Below are 17841 nucleotides of genomic sequence, written 5' to 3'. Positions count from 1 at the left end.
GAGTGGGCGTCATCCGGGCACGGGGATGCCAACGTCCATAAGCTCTCTCCATCTGTCACCAACAGTCCTCTCCTGGTCGCCAGCATTTCTCTTTTATTTTATTCATCCATTGCTTTGTTCCCACGTGAATCGCAACAAATTACAAAAAAATTGAGGATGAGGCAACAACTACATCACTTTTTTTTTGTTTATTTAAAAAACGTTGTTTAAAGGCCTTCTCAACAGTTATGATTGCGTGCTTTGAGAAGAAGGATGTTCTTTCAATTTAAATCACTTACAATTTTAATTTACATTGGAATGATAATAAACAGTGGCATATTTAAACAAAGTAGTGCAATGACCGGCTGTTACAGAAATGGAAAAACAAAAATGAGCCTTTAATTATCGCTGACGGTTTCGTGCCGCAAATGTAAAACTGTGCGTTGCTTCTTAAACCTTGTACTTCATCTTCCCAGTCTCGCTGATAACACAGATATGCTGAAAGAGGAAGACAAATCAGCGTGTGTAATTTCAATGTTACATTACACTTGAGAATGTTTCAATCTTGTCCAAAACCTTGCATCTGATGACAGGAAAATATTTCTTTAAGATCACCCTGCCCTATGGGGGATTCCAGTATGTTCTCGATATGCTATATATATACGGTACGAAAAGATGAAGCCTGCAAACGCAGGGAAAGGTAATCAAATATATGACACACTCATTAATCTAACTTTGGGCGTCCCAGGGGTTCAACTCATATTTCTTCTGTAGGACGAGGACAGATAAGAGGGGAAGCTTTAACTCTGCCTGATAATGAGAGCCTAACCCCCACATTCCACAGGCCACCCCCTTTCAAACTTTCGTAATGAATACCAACCTCCTCAAATATGCACAAAACACACTCACACACAATCGTACAGTACATACATTACATGCAGCACACACACGCCCATGTGCACACACACACACACACACACACACACACTCACACACAAAGCTATGGGAGTCGGTCTTGGCTTAGTGTTGCACATGAGTCAGAGGTAAATTTGAGGCCACAAGTGTTTACAGATATAAAAATGACAAAATTCACATAAGTTTGCACTTACTACTTTCAGGCTGAGAAAATCTGGCATGAAATAACGTGTCATGGGTGCAACAAAGAAAACAGAGGATTGTTTGCATGCCTGACTCAAAGCGGGTAGAGGTGTAAGATGGGTTTAAGGCACCAGGGGAATGGGCAGAGGAGAAAAGACAGAGGCAGGAATGCCACACAAACTTTTCAGAGGAAAAGGGGGGCTGGATTTCTTTGCATGACGGATAAAGGAAAAGGAAATGGTGAGAGTCCGTCTTAAGCACTGTTAGTCGTTTTACTTTTACCACATTAGGTGATCATGATGTCTCAAATTCTAGCTAAATGCTAACGCCGGCATGGCGACATGCTCGCAATGACGAAGCTAAAGTGCTAATGCTTAGCAGCTAATGTTCAGCATCTTAGTTTAGTGTGCTAGCATGCTAACATTTGCTAAACACAAAGTACAGCTGGAGCTGTCACAATATCACAATATATGGTGGACAAAAATAATTCACAATAATAATATCATCACTATATCTATAGAAAATTTGAAAAAAAAACAACATTATGAAACCAAAGGACGAATTTGACGAATTAAACTTGATGGTGTTGCTAAGCAGAAACCATCCACAGAAATAATGGATTTGAGCTGCTTAGCCTCGGTGGAAAGTCTCCTAGGCACGGAGTATACCTGTTGGGTGAGTTTAGGTTTCAACTCTTTGATTTGCTGTGTTTACCCCCCTCCACTCCCTCGGCCTCTTTCATCTCTTTCTCTTAGCTCTTCAAAAGGTCATGTGCAGTGACTTACATTCAGGTCGCGGAAGTATTCATTGTAGTCCAAGGCATAGCCGACAACGAAGTGGTTGGGGATTTCAAATCCAACATCTGTCAGAGCAAACACAGACATGAACGAGTAGCACGATGTGTGGAAATTATGACATTTATTTGAGGTAAAATGACGTAAAAACATACATTTATGATCAAAATTACATTTAACAAAGCTCCCCAGCTGAGATCGAATTAGGGACATTGTGGTTATATACTATTATATGTCCCATAACCATTAATTTACCGGGACATCCCAGAAAATTGGTATTTTCCCAATGGAGTTCAATAGAGAGAGAGCTCATACTTTTTGTAGCTACGTAGCATGTTAACCCTCAGCTGTTGGTTCTTGACCGTCCTCGACAAAATGCACAAGACTAGACTGGCGGATGAACACTTTTTTTTGCTTTCAGTCATGTATCTCAGGATTTACAGATCAGAAATGATGAACACGTTTCAGAGAGCAGAAGCACACTTTAACATTGAGAAACGCTGGGAAAACATGCACCTGATTCACTGCAGCAGTCTGGCAAACATACCAGAAGTAGGACAATGAAAGATGATTGAGCCCATACAAATGTTATGATGAGAGAGGAATAGATTTCATTAAAACCAGGTGTACCTACAGTCTGTCAGGTTTTCAGCCATGTTAGGGAGCCTCTTCACCAGCAAACTGAAACACATGAAATATAGAGTTAATTTCCAAAATGCAACAGTGCAGAACTGCAGTAACTAACCATGACCTTATCTCTAGTATTTAAAAGTATTATGTCACTGTAAGAAATACCAAAGTAAGAACTTACATTAATGCAACATGCTAACACTTAAAAAGCGTCACACACATACAGTAAAGGAAGGAAAAACCTTCAACATGTGCCAGGAAAGATGTTTATCTGCATAGGAGCGCCACAAGGACACGAGATAGCGGCTGTGGACAAGTGATATCTCCTTCAGTTCGTCACTCGCTTGGCATTTCCCCTGGTGGGGAAAACACAGATGACCGAAACACTGCCTCACCCTGCGACCTTGACCAACTTGGGCTCAAAGGTCTCCACATGCTGCAGAAGGGCCTTCATGGTCTTTCCTGTGTCAACTATGGCCTTAGGGAAGGGAAGAGCAAAGGGATAAGGGAGGGATGGAGACATGTTGAGTGCGGAATGCTTTGAAAGAGGAGGAACATGGCAGAGAAATAAGCAGATTATAGGAGGAAAAACTTCACGGTTTTTATAGATTAACTCTATTAACATTCACAAAGAACTCGTGAGTACATGCAGTGCATATTTAACACATTATGTGCAAAATTGTTGAATCAGAAAGTGACATGATTTCAAAATGCCTCCTCTTTAAATCTTTCACAAATGAAACATGATCTCAAAGACTTCTTGTGTTTTTGTAGAGACACTCACCTCAACAATGAGCACACTCTTGGTAACATGTGGAAATAAAGAAAAACATTAGTAAAACATCCCCTTTTGAATTTGAACACAGTTCAAGGACTAAAAGCTGGATTGTTTCTGTGAAATGTGCGTTTCTTACAGATGGTATCGATAGCAACAACGTTGGCAGCATCTTCGGCGCCTTAACAAAAACACAGAACAACTCGTTCTCTCCTCGCCAGTAATGAACATCTGTGTCTATAGTGAGCAAGAAGTCACTTCTAAGTGTCCGGGTGGTGCACACTTTCCCTTGCTGCAGGGTTTCAAATGACTCCTTGTTCCCTGGGCCGGGTGTATGGGGCTCTTTGTGAGACCAGTGGAGAGTATCTATGGTTTAGGGAGAGTGGTTGGAGAGAATGCAGGCGCCCGGCCAATATTCTCTCGGTCTACACCTGAACGCTGTTACACAACCCAACGTGTAAAAAACAAGAAGGCTCAAACATAACCTGTTGTGCTGCAGACTGTAAACATAGTCTACAGCCAGAACTGTGCATTGAAAGTTATTTGACTGTGTAAAGCATCATTGTTTGGGGATTTATAGTTCTCCTAGGATCCCTGGATCACGGGCTTTACGGGATTTCTTTATCTCAATCCTGAGAATCCTGGCAAAAAAACGAGATTTATTTACTTCGTCTCGGGTTTAGGTAACAGTTTTCGAACTGTTTTTAGCACGGCTAAAAACAGTTTTTAATGAAATATGTACATTTCAGGGAAAATTTAAAAGTTGAAAAATATGGGTAACATGAATTTTAAGCAGCAATAACGCTGTGCTACATGCAAACCTAACTACTCAGATTACCATAATAACGCTTTGGATGATCAGAGTGCTATAAATTCACTGTGAGCAACGATCGTATGAGAAGCTTTTCAACCGGGCTGCTGGCCGGGCTTCAACTCACTGAAACCGGAGAGACTGCCACCCCCCTCCTCAACACAACATTTACTTTTGTCCACGCTGTCATTACGTCGCCATGATCACGGAGCAGATTAATAGGTGGAAAAAGGAGCAGTGTCAGTAGCACCACACTCATAACCTACATGGAACTGTGACTCTGTGTTCAGTGTTTCCATCGAGGTGAAGGGTTGTAACAGGAGACGACTTTAGTTACGCAGACAAAGTGGAGTGATTCATGTTTTCAGTGCATGGCGGTGGTCACTCTGTTTTTACTCCCATTGACCTTTTTACCCACAGTGAAACACATGCTGACACCTCAGTGAAGAATTCAGACATCAGTCTTTTTTTATGCAAACGCTCGTGAGCATATTCGAGCACCCACTCAGCTGTGTAAACAAACCTTATGTCTTATGCCTATCTGAGAGAATAATGCAGTGAGGAGGGATTAATCCGTACAGACTCCTCGGTCCTCCGGGCCAGAGCTCACTCAGTAAATCTGCCTTGTGGTGGGAACTTTTCGTTTTCCTGAAACGCCTGATTCATGGCCAGAATGGTGGAGGGCAAACCACTCTAACAAAGTGACACTCACGAGGTGCGCACATATAGAGGACGGTTGTGAGGAGAAAGCAATAAAAGTTGAAGTTAAGGGGTTCGGTCTGGTCCAAGGGCATGTTTTGGGGCAATAAAACATATTTGAAACAGGGTCACATATTAATCAAGAATGAAATATTAGATTTTACCACAAAGTAGTCTCTCAGTTCTCTTACAATAAATCAAAATGCTGACAAAGAATACTGCCCCATTGACCACATTATCTCTATAAGGTAGGCGGGAAATGTGTTTACACACACCTTTCCACGCAGGAAAGACAGATCTCTGCTTCCTATGATGTGCAGCTCCTCTGTTGATTGGTCGTTCTGGGTGAGAGGAAGACAAAAATGGAAAGATTTGTGTTATGCGATAACTAAAAATAATGTATGCAGCTTTTGTCAATAATATGAAATCAAGATTTTCTCTTTTCAGCCACCATAAATGACAACAAACGTCCCGTCAGACTGAGAGACAGCAAACTGTACGTTTTATCTGTCTGCAGTTCAAATGCGAGACAAATGCACAAAAGCAGATTGACTGCAGAAGGACAGTGAGTGTAAAATATCATCCTCAACATAAACAAAGCCAGACTCTCTCTCTCCGTTCCTGTGGGAAGCACGCAGAAAGCAGAAGCTTTGAAGGACAGCGGCTTTGAAGTTAGATTTGGTCGGCTACAGATGCATCACTCGGATAAGAGGAGCAGCGACATGGACAAAATCCGGACCCTGGGGGGGAGCGGGTCACATGATTCCAGCATGAGCTGTGAGATTGACTCACGGTGCCATCGCTCAGACACTGGCCACGAGCGGCTGCTGCTGTTGTTGACAACAACATGTTATTATGAAGGTTTAAGATTGCTTTTATGCTTTTTTGCTTGTTTCTTTTTGATATTTTCAATTATTTATTCATGTATTTATTATTCCACATATCATTTTTAAACTTATAGCCTTTAATGTTTTGTGATTTTCCTATTTCTTCTTCCAAACTGCTGCATACAACCGTCTTTACAGGGATAAATCATTTAAATGAATTAATTGTTACTTGCTGTTATGAAGCCCTGTCAACTCCCTGCAGGCTGCAGGTATATTTTGTCGTATTTGGTGGTAAACATCTTCCATCTGTTGCCTTTAAGAAAGCTTGTGACATTATAATGAACTCAGTGTGGTTTAAATGTCCAAGCAAGACAAAAAAAAATACATCCATAATTAAATCAAATGTCCTTATAGCTACTTAAACCTCCATGAAAGCCAATTCCTCAGAAACAGTGGATCCTCCCTTGTGCTCTAAAGGGAGAGAAGGAATGCGACCTCGTGCAGAGAAATGTAAATCACATCACTTTGGATGTCCTCTGTGCCAAAACACACTGAAGCATAATAAGTGACTGTGGAGCAAAGCGACATCATTGTAAACATTACGGTACTCGCTTCATACATTCCAGGTGTTAGACAGTGTCATAAGCTGTTTCTCTTGGTAGAGGTGACAGCACCACTTAGCAGTGTTGGTGTGTTCAGTGACCTGAGCTCTGCAGCTGCTCCACAATCAATCGTCCTTGAGGTGTCCTGTCTGAACGGGCTCTTTCCTCACTAAACATGCACAACAGGGACATCTGGTGGCTGAGCCGAAAGTCAGCCGCAACATTTGGGATGTTTCAAATGGAAAACGTGTCATTGGTGGTGGGTGGATGTTGGGACTGTTACAGGGTTATTTTTGATAAATCTGTCGTCAATTTTCTTTATAAAATGTGCAGGAATAATGAGTCATAAATTCCAAAAGCCTAATTTTATGTCCTCAAATTGCTTGTTTTATGCCTCATAGTCCAAAGCTAATCAACTTAGAATAGGAGGAAACCCTCACTCTTCAGAAGCTGGAAACAATCAAAAAAGAACTTTGGCAATTAAAAAATTCTCAAAATTATTGATTTTGGCAATGAAATTTCAGTGGATTGGCGAACCAAATAATCAACTAATCATTTCAGCAAAACCTCATTGTTACATAGGAATAAAAACGGCTAAATTTAATATTTTTACATAAGAATCAATCTGAAACAACCTCCCAGAAATAAAAAAAATAATAAAAATACAGAAAAAAGGAGCATAATTCAAAGCCTGCTGTATAGTGTGTAGTCGTGTTTTACTACACGGTGCAGTTACCAGGTAGCTCTTCAGACGGATGAACTCCACCCGGGTCTCCAGGTACTTGTTGGAGTTGCGGCCGAGAACCTTGATGAACTCCACCAGGTCTGAGCAGAACTTGTAGCCCCCCTTCAAGACGCACAGCACCATGAAGTTGTCCCCGAAGTCATCCATGACGTAGCGGGCCAGACGCTCTACCCTGCAGGAAAAAAAAAACACATGAAGACAAACACAAATGACCAGGAAATGATTTTAAAGAGTCACCTTACAGGTGTGTTCATGTGTTGTTGTTCTTTACCTGTCCATGATAACCCCATGTGGTATGTAAACACTCTCTATGTCTTCATGGTAGTGTTCAGGGTAAGTGAACAGCTCCAGACTGTAGCCTGGCCAGTCGTCTTTTATCTGGGACAGACAGCCGACTGTTAGTACATAGCTGTGGGTGTTTAAACCGCTCAGTCGTGCAATATGTGAGAGGGAGCAGTCAAATAAAAACAGAGACCTGTTCAAGCTCCAGAGAGGCCGGTGGATTTCAAAGGTGTAAGAAACATGTAATCGTGACGGTTACTGTTATTATTTTTGCTGTAGGAAGTCATGTGGAGGCATTTTAAAACCTGGAAAACTAAAATTCAAAGCAGCTTGGTATTGTAGTTTCACTTTTTTTTTAAGTAATTACAGCAAGGATAATATGACAACAGTATCATTGAGTTTGGAAGTAGCCACAGCAGCAGCTAATGAAACGTGCAGACCCCCCCAAAAAAAAAGTTAATAGATTTGTTTATCGTTAAATTGTCAAAGAAATAAAGATTGAATAGAAAGTATATGAGTTAAACACAAGGATTGTTGGCCCATAGCATCTGTAACCTTTCAGCTCAAACAACAAACTATTATTATGATTACACTGACTTAAGCCTCATTATATTGCTCTAGGTTTAGATTAAATAACAAGCTTGAAGGTTCTTTAAAAGCTGCTGTTGAATTTATCAAAAAATGACTTCAAGGAATTCATTCAGAGAAACAAACACGTTATCTTTTTACAACAGCTGAGCAAATAATTACACACAGAAAACCCCCCAATCATTCTCTGTTGATAAAAACAAACATACCACGATTCCTCTTTTCATCTCGGCGTTGTCCATTTGTTGGTGTGTTCACCGGCGTAGAGATTCAGGACGGGACACAAAGAGAGAGAGTGTAGAGAGACCACATGGTCCTGTGGGATCACGCTCAAGTCATTTGCGTAAAAGGACGGCGTTGTTTTAGTCGTGGACAATTACAGGGATAATCAGCTGCATGTGATGCCACGCTGGCTTGTGGCTGCATCATGGCCAGGGCAAGAGGATTTAAAATAAATAGTCAAAAAAGTTTGACAACAAATGCTTGGCTCACTTTCAATGCAGTACATTTTATTCAGTCAGAATTACATTTATTTTAAAAGGACACTCTTTAAGTATTTCTTATTTTGTTCTCCAAGAAATTCCATTGAGAAGGCAGATCGGTGAAAAGAAAGAAAGGGATAAAGACACACTTGTTTTTGATTATCTGACATTTTAAATGTATTATCTCTGAGACATACAGAGGCGTTACATTACAATTGTTCCTTTAAAATTAGAAAGAGTGTAACACTACAATACTGTATACTTAAGAATGGCAATAGTCCACTGTGAAATATCTCAACCGCTGGCCAGACTACCATTTTAATTCTGAATAATCTAACAAAGTTGTATCTTTGTTCCATTGTTCATATGACAAAGAGAACATACGAATTCAGCATTCTATTTTACTCAAGCTCATGTGACATTTGTTTGGGGGTCTCAAGACGCACAGCACAGCACATCTGATGGAATCCAGTGTTTTTATGTCTCAGTTATTGGGTATGTAGATGGTCTTGAACCTCTTGAAGAGGTCCATGTCGTTCTCCAGCTTCTTCATCGCCACTTCCAGCTGATCCCTGTGGGACTTCTTGCGCAGGTTGTCTGTGACGAAGGAGAGGCCCTGGTACTCGCGGTGCAGCTCATCCCAAGTCTTCTTCAGACCCTGCAGCATGAACCCACATAGGGACACCCATCGCTAGTACAATATAATCAGCTTGGTAATGTCACTGTCAGGAAAAAAGCATTTTCCCATTTTCTCATTTTGTCTATGTCTTGATACTATTGTATTGTATTGTGTGTATTATTAAGCCACCAAGTCAGATTCCTTGCATGTGCGATCACACTAAACCGTTTCTGATTTTTATTCCGACGTGTTGGAGTACCTCGATCGTGGCTTGTCGCTCCTGGTCAGACAGGCGCTTCATGGCTCCCCTCTCCCTCTGTTCTTTCACAAAGTCGTCATACTCCTCCTGAGCTCTCCGCTCGTCTTCCTTGCGCTGCTGCAGGTACTCGGGTACTTCTCCGTAATGCTGCGAATAGGAACTGGACACTTACAATATGTAGTGGACCAAATGAAACATTAAATCAAGTCCCACAGATGGATGATGTAATCAATAACAACAGGACTATTGTCATGTAATATTCGTTGTTTATCTAAATGTATCTGACGTAAGCATGCAAGATGTCTTTCTTGATTCTTTCTTGTGTGATGGCGAAAGAAAAACCTTCTTCTTGATGTATTTGGGGACGAGTCCTGATGTCTCAAGGAGCTGCCTGTGTCCATGCCGGGTGTCCACACTGGTAAGCTGGGGCTTCATTGTCACCGCTGCAGCTGTCTGTACAAAGTCTCTCTTGGTGTGAATGCCCATAAGTGGTCTGTCCGTCTGCGCAGGAACGCCTGCTTTCTTCACGGTGCAGGTGTGTTCTTTGGAACGCTGTGCTTCTGAAAGTGCACATGAATATGAAGTTAAATAACAGAATCACTGCTCAAAGACGTACCCACGCATTGCTCAGATATCTACAGGAGAACTCACTTTCGGGTACTTTGGGCTCTTTTGAATGCTTCTTGAGGAAGTTCTCTGGGGAGGGCACCTCTACCTTCGCTGGTCCCATCGTCCTCATTGGACGCTTGGTTGACTTTTCCTCAAGAACAACTGTCGGCCTGTACTTGGACATATACCTTCAGAAGCAGGACATTGAAGAAATCATTTTATAATCTCAGTTAAATTGTATTTATCCAGTGCCAAATCATACCAAAATAATCTCTTATGTTTACTATACCCTTGTATTATTAATTACACACCCATCAATTCATTTTATTACTTACTTTGCTTTATTTACATGCCAAAATCAATAAAATGTGCACACAATTTAGAGGAAGCCCAACTCTACCCCAAATGTTACACTACTGCTTATCTACTTTTTGTTGTGGTATACAATTTGGGGCCAAATTCCAAAGCTAAACCCAACTTGAGGTGATACTTTGCTTTCTATGTCTTATTATTGTTTTATGCAAAACCTTGGACACGTATTGCTTACCTTTGCGGTTTTTGAGCATGAACCTCTTCCTTTGTAAGCCGACTGTAAACGCTCTCTGGTGGATTCACAACTCCAAACATCTTGAAGGACTTTCAGGATTAAAAAGACACTGAAATTAAGTTCAATTAGATTGTTCACTTGACCGAGCTACCATCAGCTAACACGGGTAAATCGTGGGGTTTGTTTAACAACACAGGGCTAGTTTCTAGGCAACTGTCGTATCAAATGTTGCATTTTAGGACAGTTGTAAAGCGAAATATTTAAGGTGTCTGAGCGGTCCAGATGTGAAGTACAAACACAAGTAATGTGTCTTGGTTTAGAGCACTCAGTCCTTATCTAAAACTCTTTTTTTAAATTTAAATTACACAACTAAATACAATTATTCTTCTCGTTTTGCTACTGCACACATAGCTCTGTGTTGCATCATTTCTACAGATAATCAGCTGTCGTCAGAAGCAGATGTGTCAGGATCTATTTAGCTATTTATCTGTCTCTGTTTGGATGTCGTGGACGATGAAGAATGAGCGTAACATTTCTATTTTCACTCGTACTTTTCAGATTTCTGCTCACTGAAGCACAACGTTCCGAGGAGCATTTGAATGCAGCACAAAGATCACTCGTACGAGTAGATACTGGGTTCTTGGAAATGATTTGATTGTAATGATTGTAATCCCGTGGTTAGATTGCATAGAACATAAAACGTTTTATTAAAAAAATTGTTTTTGCAACGGGAAACTGGTGCGCCTTCGACTTCTCATTGAAGCTGAATCAATTTTGTCCCTCCAGGCTGACCGTAGATGTTTGTGCACACAGTAGTTTCACGTGTGTGGTTCAGAATGGTGCTTGTTCTCAGTTACAACACGAAATATTTAACTAACTACAAGAATCGCCAACAAGTACGGAACACATCGTTACACGTGAGTGTCTTGCTCATTATAATACTATGACAGGTCACTACTGTCCTGGCTGCAAAACACGTGCAAAGGTATCGCAGCACTTGCACAACTTCAAAACACGAGGGTGGTAGTCTACATAATACCGATTGTTTTTTAAAGTAACTGTCTTTTAAATGTCGCTTTTGTTAACAGGAGTAAAGGCTGGTGTCATTTGTTGTCCCCTCAATGGGTTTGCTGACTGCACTGAGAGCTGTCAGGTGCTCCCTGAGTCCCCTTTCAGCATCAAAATCATGGCTTTCTACCAAAGCCCCCCCGCCGGGGGACCAGAACATCCTGCTCATGGGCGCTCCTGGTGCAGGGAAGACCACAGTGGGGAGGATAGTGGCCCACAGACTGGGACTGCCCGCCGTTGACGTCGATGACGACATCTTGGAGACGATATGGAAGATGCCCGTGGCCGCCAAGCTGGCGGCGGTCGGCGGAGAGCGTTTCCTGGAGGAAGAGGGCCAGGCTCTGTGTAACTTCTCGGCCTCTGGGTGTGTCGTTTCCCTCACGGGCTCTAACCCTCTCCACGCCGCGGCAATGCGGCGCCTCAAAGAGTCCGGACTAGTCGTCTACCTGGACGTGGACGGCGAGGACGTCATGCAGCGGCTCGCCAGGATGAAGGTGAACCGGATCGTGGGCCAGGAGGCGGGGGCGTCCATGAGGGACATCCTGCGCTACAGGAAACAGTTTTACGAGAGATGGCTCGATGTGCGGGTGCTGTGCGGCAGAGGGGTCACGGTGGAGGAGGTGGCGGAGAAGGTGCTGAAGGCCGTCGAGAGGTATCGCAACCGCGCTGCAGAAACCTTCGTGTCAACCAGGAGCGACGGCGCGGCGTCGTCCAATCAGGAGACACACTTTAGCGACGTGGTAATTGAGGGTCTCGCCACAGATGGAGGCCTCTATGTTCCCAGAAGCGGCTTCCCAAACATGGACGCTGGTGAATGGCTGAGACTGGTCGACATGTCATACCCAGAACGAGCATTGATGCTACTGGAACAGTGCATACACCCGCTGGACGTCTCTGCTCTGCACCTGAGAACGATGATCTTCAAGGCATACGGGTCCAACTTCTCTAGCGAGGCTGTGGCACCGGTGAAACACCTCGTCCGCAATCAGTACGTCCAGGAGCTTTTCCACGGCCCCACCGCCTCATTCAAAGACCTCGCCTTGCAGCTGATGCCCCAGCTCTTCGCCCACTGCCTCCCGCAGATGTGCAACTACCTCGTGCTGGTGGCCACCTCCGGGGACACGGGAGGCGCGGTGCTCAGCGGCTTCGGCAGCCTCGGTGGCACCGACGTTCACCGGACCGGGGTGCTGGTGTTCTTCCCAGAGGAAGGCGTGAGCGAGACTCAGAAGCTCCAGATGACGAGCTACAGGGAGGGCAACGCCCAGGCCGTCAGCGTGCTGTCAGACTTTGACTTCTGCCAGAGAAGCATAAAGAGGATGTTCGGAGAGTCGGGGCTGACCGGGCACCTCGCCGTGGAGTACAGCACGGTCCTCAGCACCGCCAACTCCATCAACTGGGCGCGGCTGCTGCCACAGGTGGGTTGATGACCGAGGAGGGATCATACAAGCAACATACAGAGTCACACAGTTTTCTTGACGTTTCCTCCTCCTGCAGGTGGTGTACCATTCCTCAGCCTATCTGGATCTGTGCAGAGACGGCGTCATCAAGTTCGGGGAGCCCATCGATGTTTGCATCCCTTCCGGTAACTTTGGCAACGCTATGTCCGCTCTGTACGCCAAGCAGATGGGCGTCCCGATACGAAAAGTCATCTGCGCGTCCAACCACAACCGCGTCGTCGCCGACTTCCTCGCCACGGGCGAGTACGACCTCCGGGGGAGGCCTCTGATGCCCTCCCACTCCCCGGCTATAGATATCCTGAAATCCTCCAACCTCGAGAGGTTTATCCACCACGCCTCGGACAGAGACGGCCGTCTCGTCAGGGAGCTGTTCGCTCGCTTGGACCGGCAGCAGCACTTTCAGGTTGCCGAGCCCCTTCTTGGCAGGATGCAGCGGGAGGTGGCGGCTGGCTGGTGTTCTGAAGGCGACTGCTTGGCCGCCATCCAGAGCGTCCACGCACAGACGGGCTACCTCATGGACACGCACACCGCCGTCGCTAAAGTCGTGGCCGACAGGCTGCAGGACGGCTCGTGCCCCGTGGTGCTCTGCTCCACCGCTCACTACGGGAAATTCGCTCCGGCCGTGTTCAAAGCGTTACAAATCCAAAATATTCCGGAGGATCCCGTCGAGCAGCTGAGGCGGCTCGGATCGACCGCGACCGCACCTGAAGTGCACAGAGGCGTGATGAAATGCCTGGAGGAGAGAGGCGGGAGGGCACACACCGTTTGTCAGGCAGATTACGGCGCGTTGGTTGAAGAGGTGGAGAGCATGATACAGGACTCCTTCTTAAAGGTCATGTAGGACTCTGTCCTCTTTGTATCATGTTCCTCATTCTTCCAATGAATCTGTCACTTTTTTAAAAGCTAATTCAAGAAGTAACAGAACAAATCTTAAACAAAATGCAAGATATTAAAGTTTTAAGCAATAACGGTCATACGATTAATTTAAAACACATCATTTAAACCCAGTCTGCAGGATTAATGAAAAACAACAACCACACGTACTGTAATCGAGCTCTAAACTCAATTTAATTTCTATTGATTATGCAACATTTCTTACATCATTACCCAGAGCCCTGGCCCACTAGATGGGGATGTCTACCTCTTGGCCACTGCTGTGTAGACACACTGGTGCAGGCAGTGCAGTAAATGTGTATTACTGTTGGGGGGGGGGTTAATTAATGACCAAGTCAGAAGGCCAAACAAACTAGTAAATGACAAATCAATACCAGCAGTCAGAGTGAAACCCTTCTTAAAGATGATTGTATGCTCATACATCGTGCTGTGGTTGTACATATTTGCCGTGTGTTTGATCGATGTTCAATGATTATATAACAAACGCTTTATTTACCTCGTCCTCTTTCTCATTACTCAAACTTTTCCCCGCTGACGTGAGCACAGACGACGGGCTGTGAAAGCTTGCGTGTCAGATCTCGCAGCGGCATTAAAACGCGGGTAATGAACTGATCGGCACAGTCCATTAATTGCCAGGAGAAGCTGGAGCATCTGGTACACTCGTCCAATCAGAGTCCTCTGACTACCCGACTGAAGGTAGAAAACTGGTTATTATTTCATTAAAAAGAAAAACCTTTTGAACCGCACTGCTTCCTTTTCTCTTTCATGAGCTCATCAGCGGCTAACATTCAGGAACACATTCTTTAATAAGACGGTTAAAGCAGATTTAGTGATCTTGGGAATAACACGATTTAAAATGAGCAGCTTGACAATTTGGGGAATTATGCTTGACAAGAGGAAGTGGCTCAATTTTCTGCTCATGTTTCCTCTCAACAAGATATATATATTTACCTGAGGCAGAAATGATGTTTAATTTTGTGTTGTATTATAGATTGTATACTTGATTTATTAAAATGTATTGATGTTAAACTTTTCTTTTCTTAGAAAAACAAGACTTCTTGCCACCCACGTAACAGCTTGTGACTTTAGTGTATTTGGGGTGAATATATGGAGATTGGTAATATGATACAAGCTTTCTATAAGCTCTTGGGATCCAACAAAAAAACACATTTTGCTCTTATTTGCCAGACATCTGTCAGAAGACGCGTCCTGTAAACAGAACCGAGTGGGCCCGAGGGTTATTTTCCACCGTCCGACGAGAGAGGACTCCCGTCTCTGTGGCCATCAGTCGACTCCTTTAAGCCCAGGTGCTGCCTCAGCAGCGGGGAGGAAGATACCTCTTCATAGACCTCCAGGATTGCTTATGGCTGCAGTTGTTGAAATGGATGGAAAGTCGGGCCAGATTTGACGAAGCACTTTGCCGACATGCCCTCTGATCTGGATCTCTGTCTCTCGGAGTCTTTGCCAGAACTGAGAGGAACAAGTTTTCTGAAAGTAGTTTTAAAAGCGTATCTGCTTTCATGGTTTTGTGGGAGAAAAGGAATGGAGACACCTCACATACGGAGACCCTGCTACTCTCTTCCCATTGGCTGGCAGAGCTGAGCTCTGTGGTTGGAGCCTCTTGGTCTGTTGCCATCAAGTTGGAGAAAATCTATTGTTTAAAACAAAAGAGGTCGCAAAGTCAGTCTTAGTGAGGCGAGACTTAACGGGATATAAACCTATTTCTACGACACAAAATTAGGTTCATTCGAAGACTTTTACTTTTTTCTTGGGTCATTGTAGCCGTTTCTGTATTACTCTCTATTATCTATTTAATATGTTATTGTCTTTTAATTATTTTACTGTTTTTTAATCTACCTCTCTATTTTATTGGTTTCATTATTAGATTTTCTGCCTTTTTATTCCCGTGCTGACTGCGTCAACCCTCCGGGGAGCATAAACCTGCACTTTATTATGGAACAAATTTCTATTTCATGAGCATGGATGAATTAAATTATACATCATTTAAAAGCCAACAACCTCGTCCAATGCTGGATCTCAAGTTAAAATACTTTCCCTAAGTTATCAGCTCTGACACCTTTGTGTGCTCGGGGTTTCCAAAAACCAGAGAGTGGTCTATTTAGTAAATGATATATGTCTATACTCTACCCATAATGTTATGCAAATTACAGTCACTCACTGTAAATATCTTTTACCATCTTCCATCGCATATCAGCAAAATACCCCACAGCCCTCCCCACATTTCATACATCTCCCCCTTACTTTTATTTCTTGTTACAGACAGAAAATTAATAAAATTTCATCGGAAAGGAGTCAACAGTTTCTGCATTAACATCGAGAGATAGCAAACACAACAGGAGTATTAGTCTTTGCTTTATTTCTTCACCTTGGACGATCAAAGTATCAACAACAGGAGAAAAATGTGTGTGAGACACAATGAGTGCAACACCCACAGCAGCCTGTCGCTGTTAGTGCGAAGATGAGAGAGAGCAACAGTCTCTGAAGTGATCCATTGCTCCTGACAGACCTGAGCTCTGCTGCTATCGGGCTCGCAGCAAACAGATAGAGAGGAGGAGAAAGGTGCGGAGGGACATCCAGATTAATTACAACTTCTTGTTTTCAATCAGTGCAGCATTTCTACAATCGCCCCTTCGACTGTACTCAAGTTTCCGTGCTTCCTCGATGACAGATCGCCTTTCTTTCTTCCCATATGCATGAATATATTACACAGCACATGCTCACACATACTGGAGGCTTCGATTGCACCGACGCGGTGCTTGTTCTTCTGCCTTCCTCCCCTCTGTGTCTGTGGTTTGCTTCGCTAGGAGCTTTGGCCTTATTAATCAAGCTGCCTGGCAGGTGAGTGTGAGGAATGGGTGGGTAAAGTGTCTGAAAGGGGGGAGGAGGGTAGTGTGTCGGTGCATGTGTGTGTGTGTGCGAGTGGTGAAGGGAAAGAGAGCCAGCTGTTGCTCAGCACCTAGTGGCCCACGGCTGGGTGAGCAAGGATAATTGCAGGTAGCAGCCTGTTCCCATCTCCTTAATGTGAACCTGTGGAATAATGGAAGCTGCTCTCTCACAGCGGAGGGAGACAGAAAGGAGGGAGGAGGAAACCAACGGGTTGATTTGAGCTTCTGCTCCCGAGATCCTTCGGTGTATTTCTGTTTGTTGCAATCCACAATGTGGTGGACCTGAGATGTTTATGAACAGTATTTGGCACATGGCATCACTGTGGTCTTTACAGGGTTTCACTGTGGAAAGGAAAACGTGAAATAGTTGTTTCTGCCTACTTTAATTTATTAATTATATAATAAAACATATAGTCTATCAAAATATAGGTACACCAACTTCTTTCAGGAACCATGCATTATTATATTATTGTAAGAACTGGAAATTTGAGAAAAATAAGTACACGCAAACAAGGCCTCCTTACATGTCTCAAATTACAAATATACTTTGCCTCAAATTGAGCAAGATCATAATCAAATACAGATTTATTAAAAAAAACAGTGATATCATAAAATTACAAACTAAATGAAATACAACTACAACAGCAGGGCTATCTCAAATTAACTTAAAGCAATCAAGTAAAGAAAACTTGCTCGCCAACGAGTTCCCGTGTGATGACGTCACAGATTTTAATATCTAAAGTTTTACGAATATAAAACCTCCATGGATCAAAAATTCATAATGGGAAGAATCATAAGTTGACATTATTTGCAGCTTGAGTTCATTTGTCAACAGTTTTACAGACGTCTCCTTTACATTGGTGGTCTTTGTGGAAAATGCTTTTTGAGCCAAAGGGGGATTATTCAGATGCAATACTGTGAGTGGCCACCGGGTAAGAGTTGTAATCTGGGCTCAGCGGCGGTGCCGTTCTTCTTATACATCCATGGTGCACGAGTCTCTTCTGTCCAGCTCACAGAATGCATTCATTGACAGTTCAGTGATAAAGTGGGTTTATGTCATGTCTTCATACAAAAACTTTGAACTTTTTTAATTGCACAATAAGTTTTTTTGTAGGTGACTTTTGTAAATGTCCCCATTGAGAAAGTGAATTGGTTCAAAGTGTCCTTAAA

General features: G+C 43.4%; 3 protein-coding genes across 5 annotated transcripts; 1 reads left to right on the top strand and 2 right to left on the bottom strand.

Moving 5' to 3' along the window:
- Positions 1–232: 232 nt before the first annotated feature.
- prtfdc1a (phosphoribosyl transferase domain containing 1a) lies at positions 233–8067 on the bottom strand. The gene is made up of 9 exons (XM_031850273.1): positions 8040–8067; positions 7232–7338; positions 6952–7132; positions 5062–5127; positions 3286–3303; positions 2897–2979; positions 2506–2552; positions 1863–1939; positions 233–477 (listed from the first exon to the last, which is right to left on the bottom strand). The coding sequence occupies exons 1-9, from the start codon at positions 8055–8057 to the stop codon at positions 430–432; spliced, it is 645 nt and encodes a 214-aa protein (XP_031706133.1). The 5' UTR covers positions 8058–8067; the 3' UTR covers positions 233–429.
- Positions 8068–8282: 215 nt separating this feature from the next.
- enkur (enkurin, TRPC channel interacting protein) lies at positions 8283–12121 on the bottom strand. The gene is made up of 5 exons (XM_031850566.1): positions 10347–12121; positions 9842–9987; positions 9533–9750; positions 9191–9337; positions 8283–8970 (listed from the first exon to the last, which is right to left on the bottom strand). Exons 1-5 carry the CDS (start codon positions 10424–10426, stop codon positions 8797–8799), a joined length of 765 nt encoding a protein of 254 aa, XP_031706426.1. The 5' UTR covers positions 10427–12121; the 3' UTR covers positions 8283–8796.
- thnsl1 (threonine synthase like 1) lies at positions 10961–16461 on the top strand. 3 transcript variants are annotated; one of them, XR_004212858.1, is made up of 4 exons: positions 10961–11263; positions 11435–12829; positions 12909–14461; positions 14954–16461. XR_004212858.1 is itself a non-coding variant. In XM_031850565.1 (3 exons), the coding sequence occupies exons 2-3, from the start codon at positions 11468–11470 to the stop codon at positions 13710–13712; spliced, it is 2166 nt and encodes a 721-aa protein (XP_031706425.1). In that variant the 5' UTR covers positions 10961–11263; positions 11435–11467; the 3' UTR covers positions 13713–16461. The 3 variants fall into 3 exon arrangements, 1 of the variants encoding a protein (XP_031706425.1); XR_004212857.1 differs by having other exon boundaries at positions 12909–14864; XM_031850565.1 differs by having other exon boundaries at positions 12909–16461.
- Positions 16462–17841: the final 1380 nt, after the last annotated feature.

The sequence above is a fragment of the Anarrhichthys ocellatus genome, unplaced genomic scaffold (assembly GCF_004355925.1).
Source record: "Anarrhichthys ocellatus isolate YVR2014 unplaced genomic scaffold, GSC_Weel_1.0 scaffold10, whole genome shotgun sequence".
Lineage (NCBI taxonomy): Eukaryota > Metazoa > Chordata > Actinopteri > Perciformes > Anarhichadidae > Anarrhichthys > Anarrhichthys ocellatus.
Note: the sequence above shows the minus strand (reverse complement) of the source record. Positions and strands in the feature narration are given on the sequence as shown.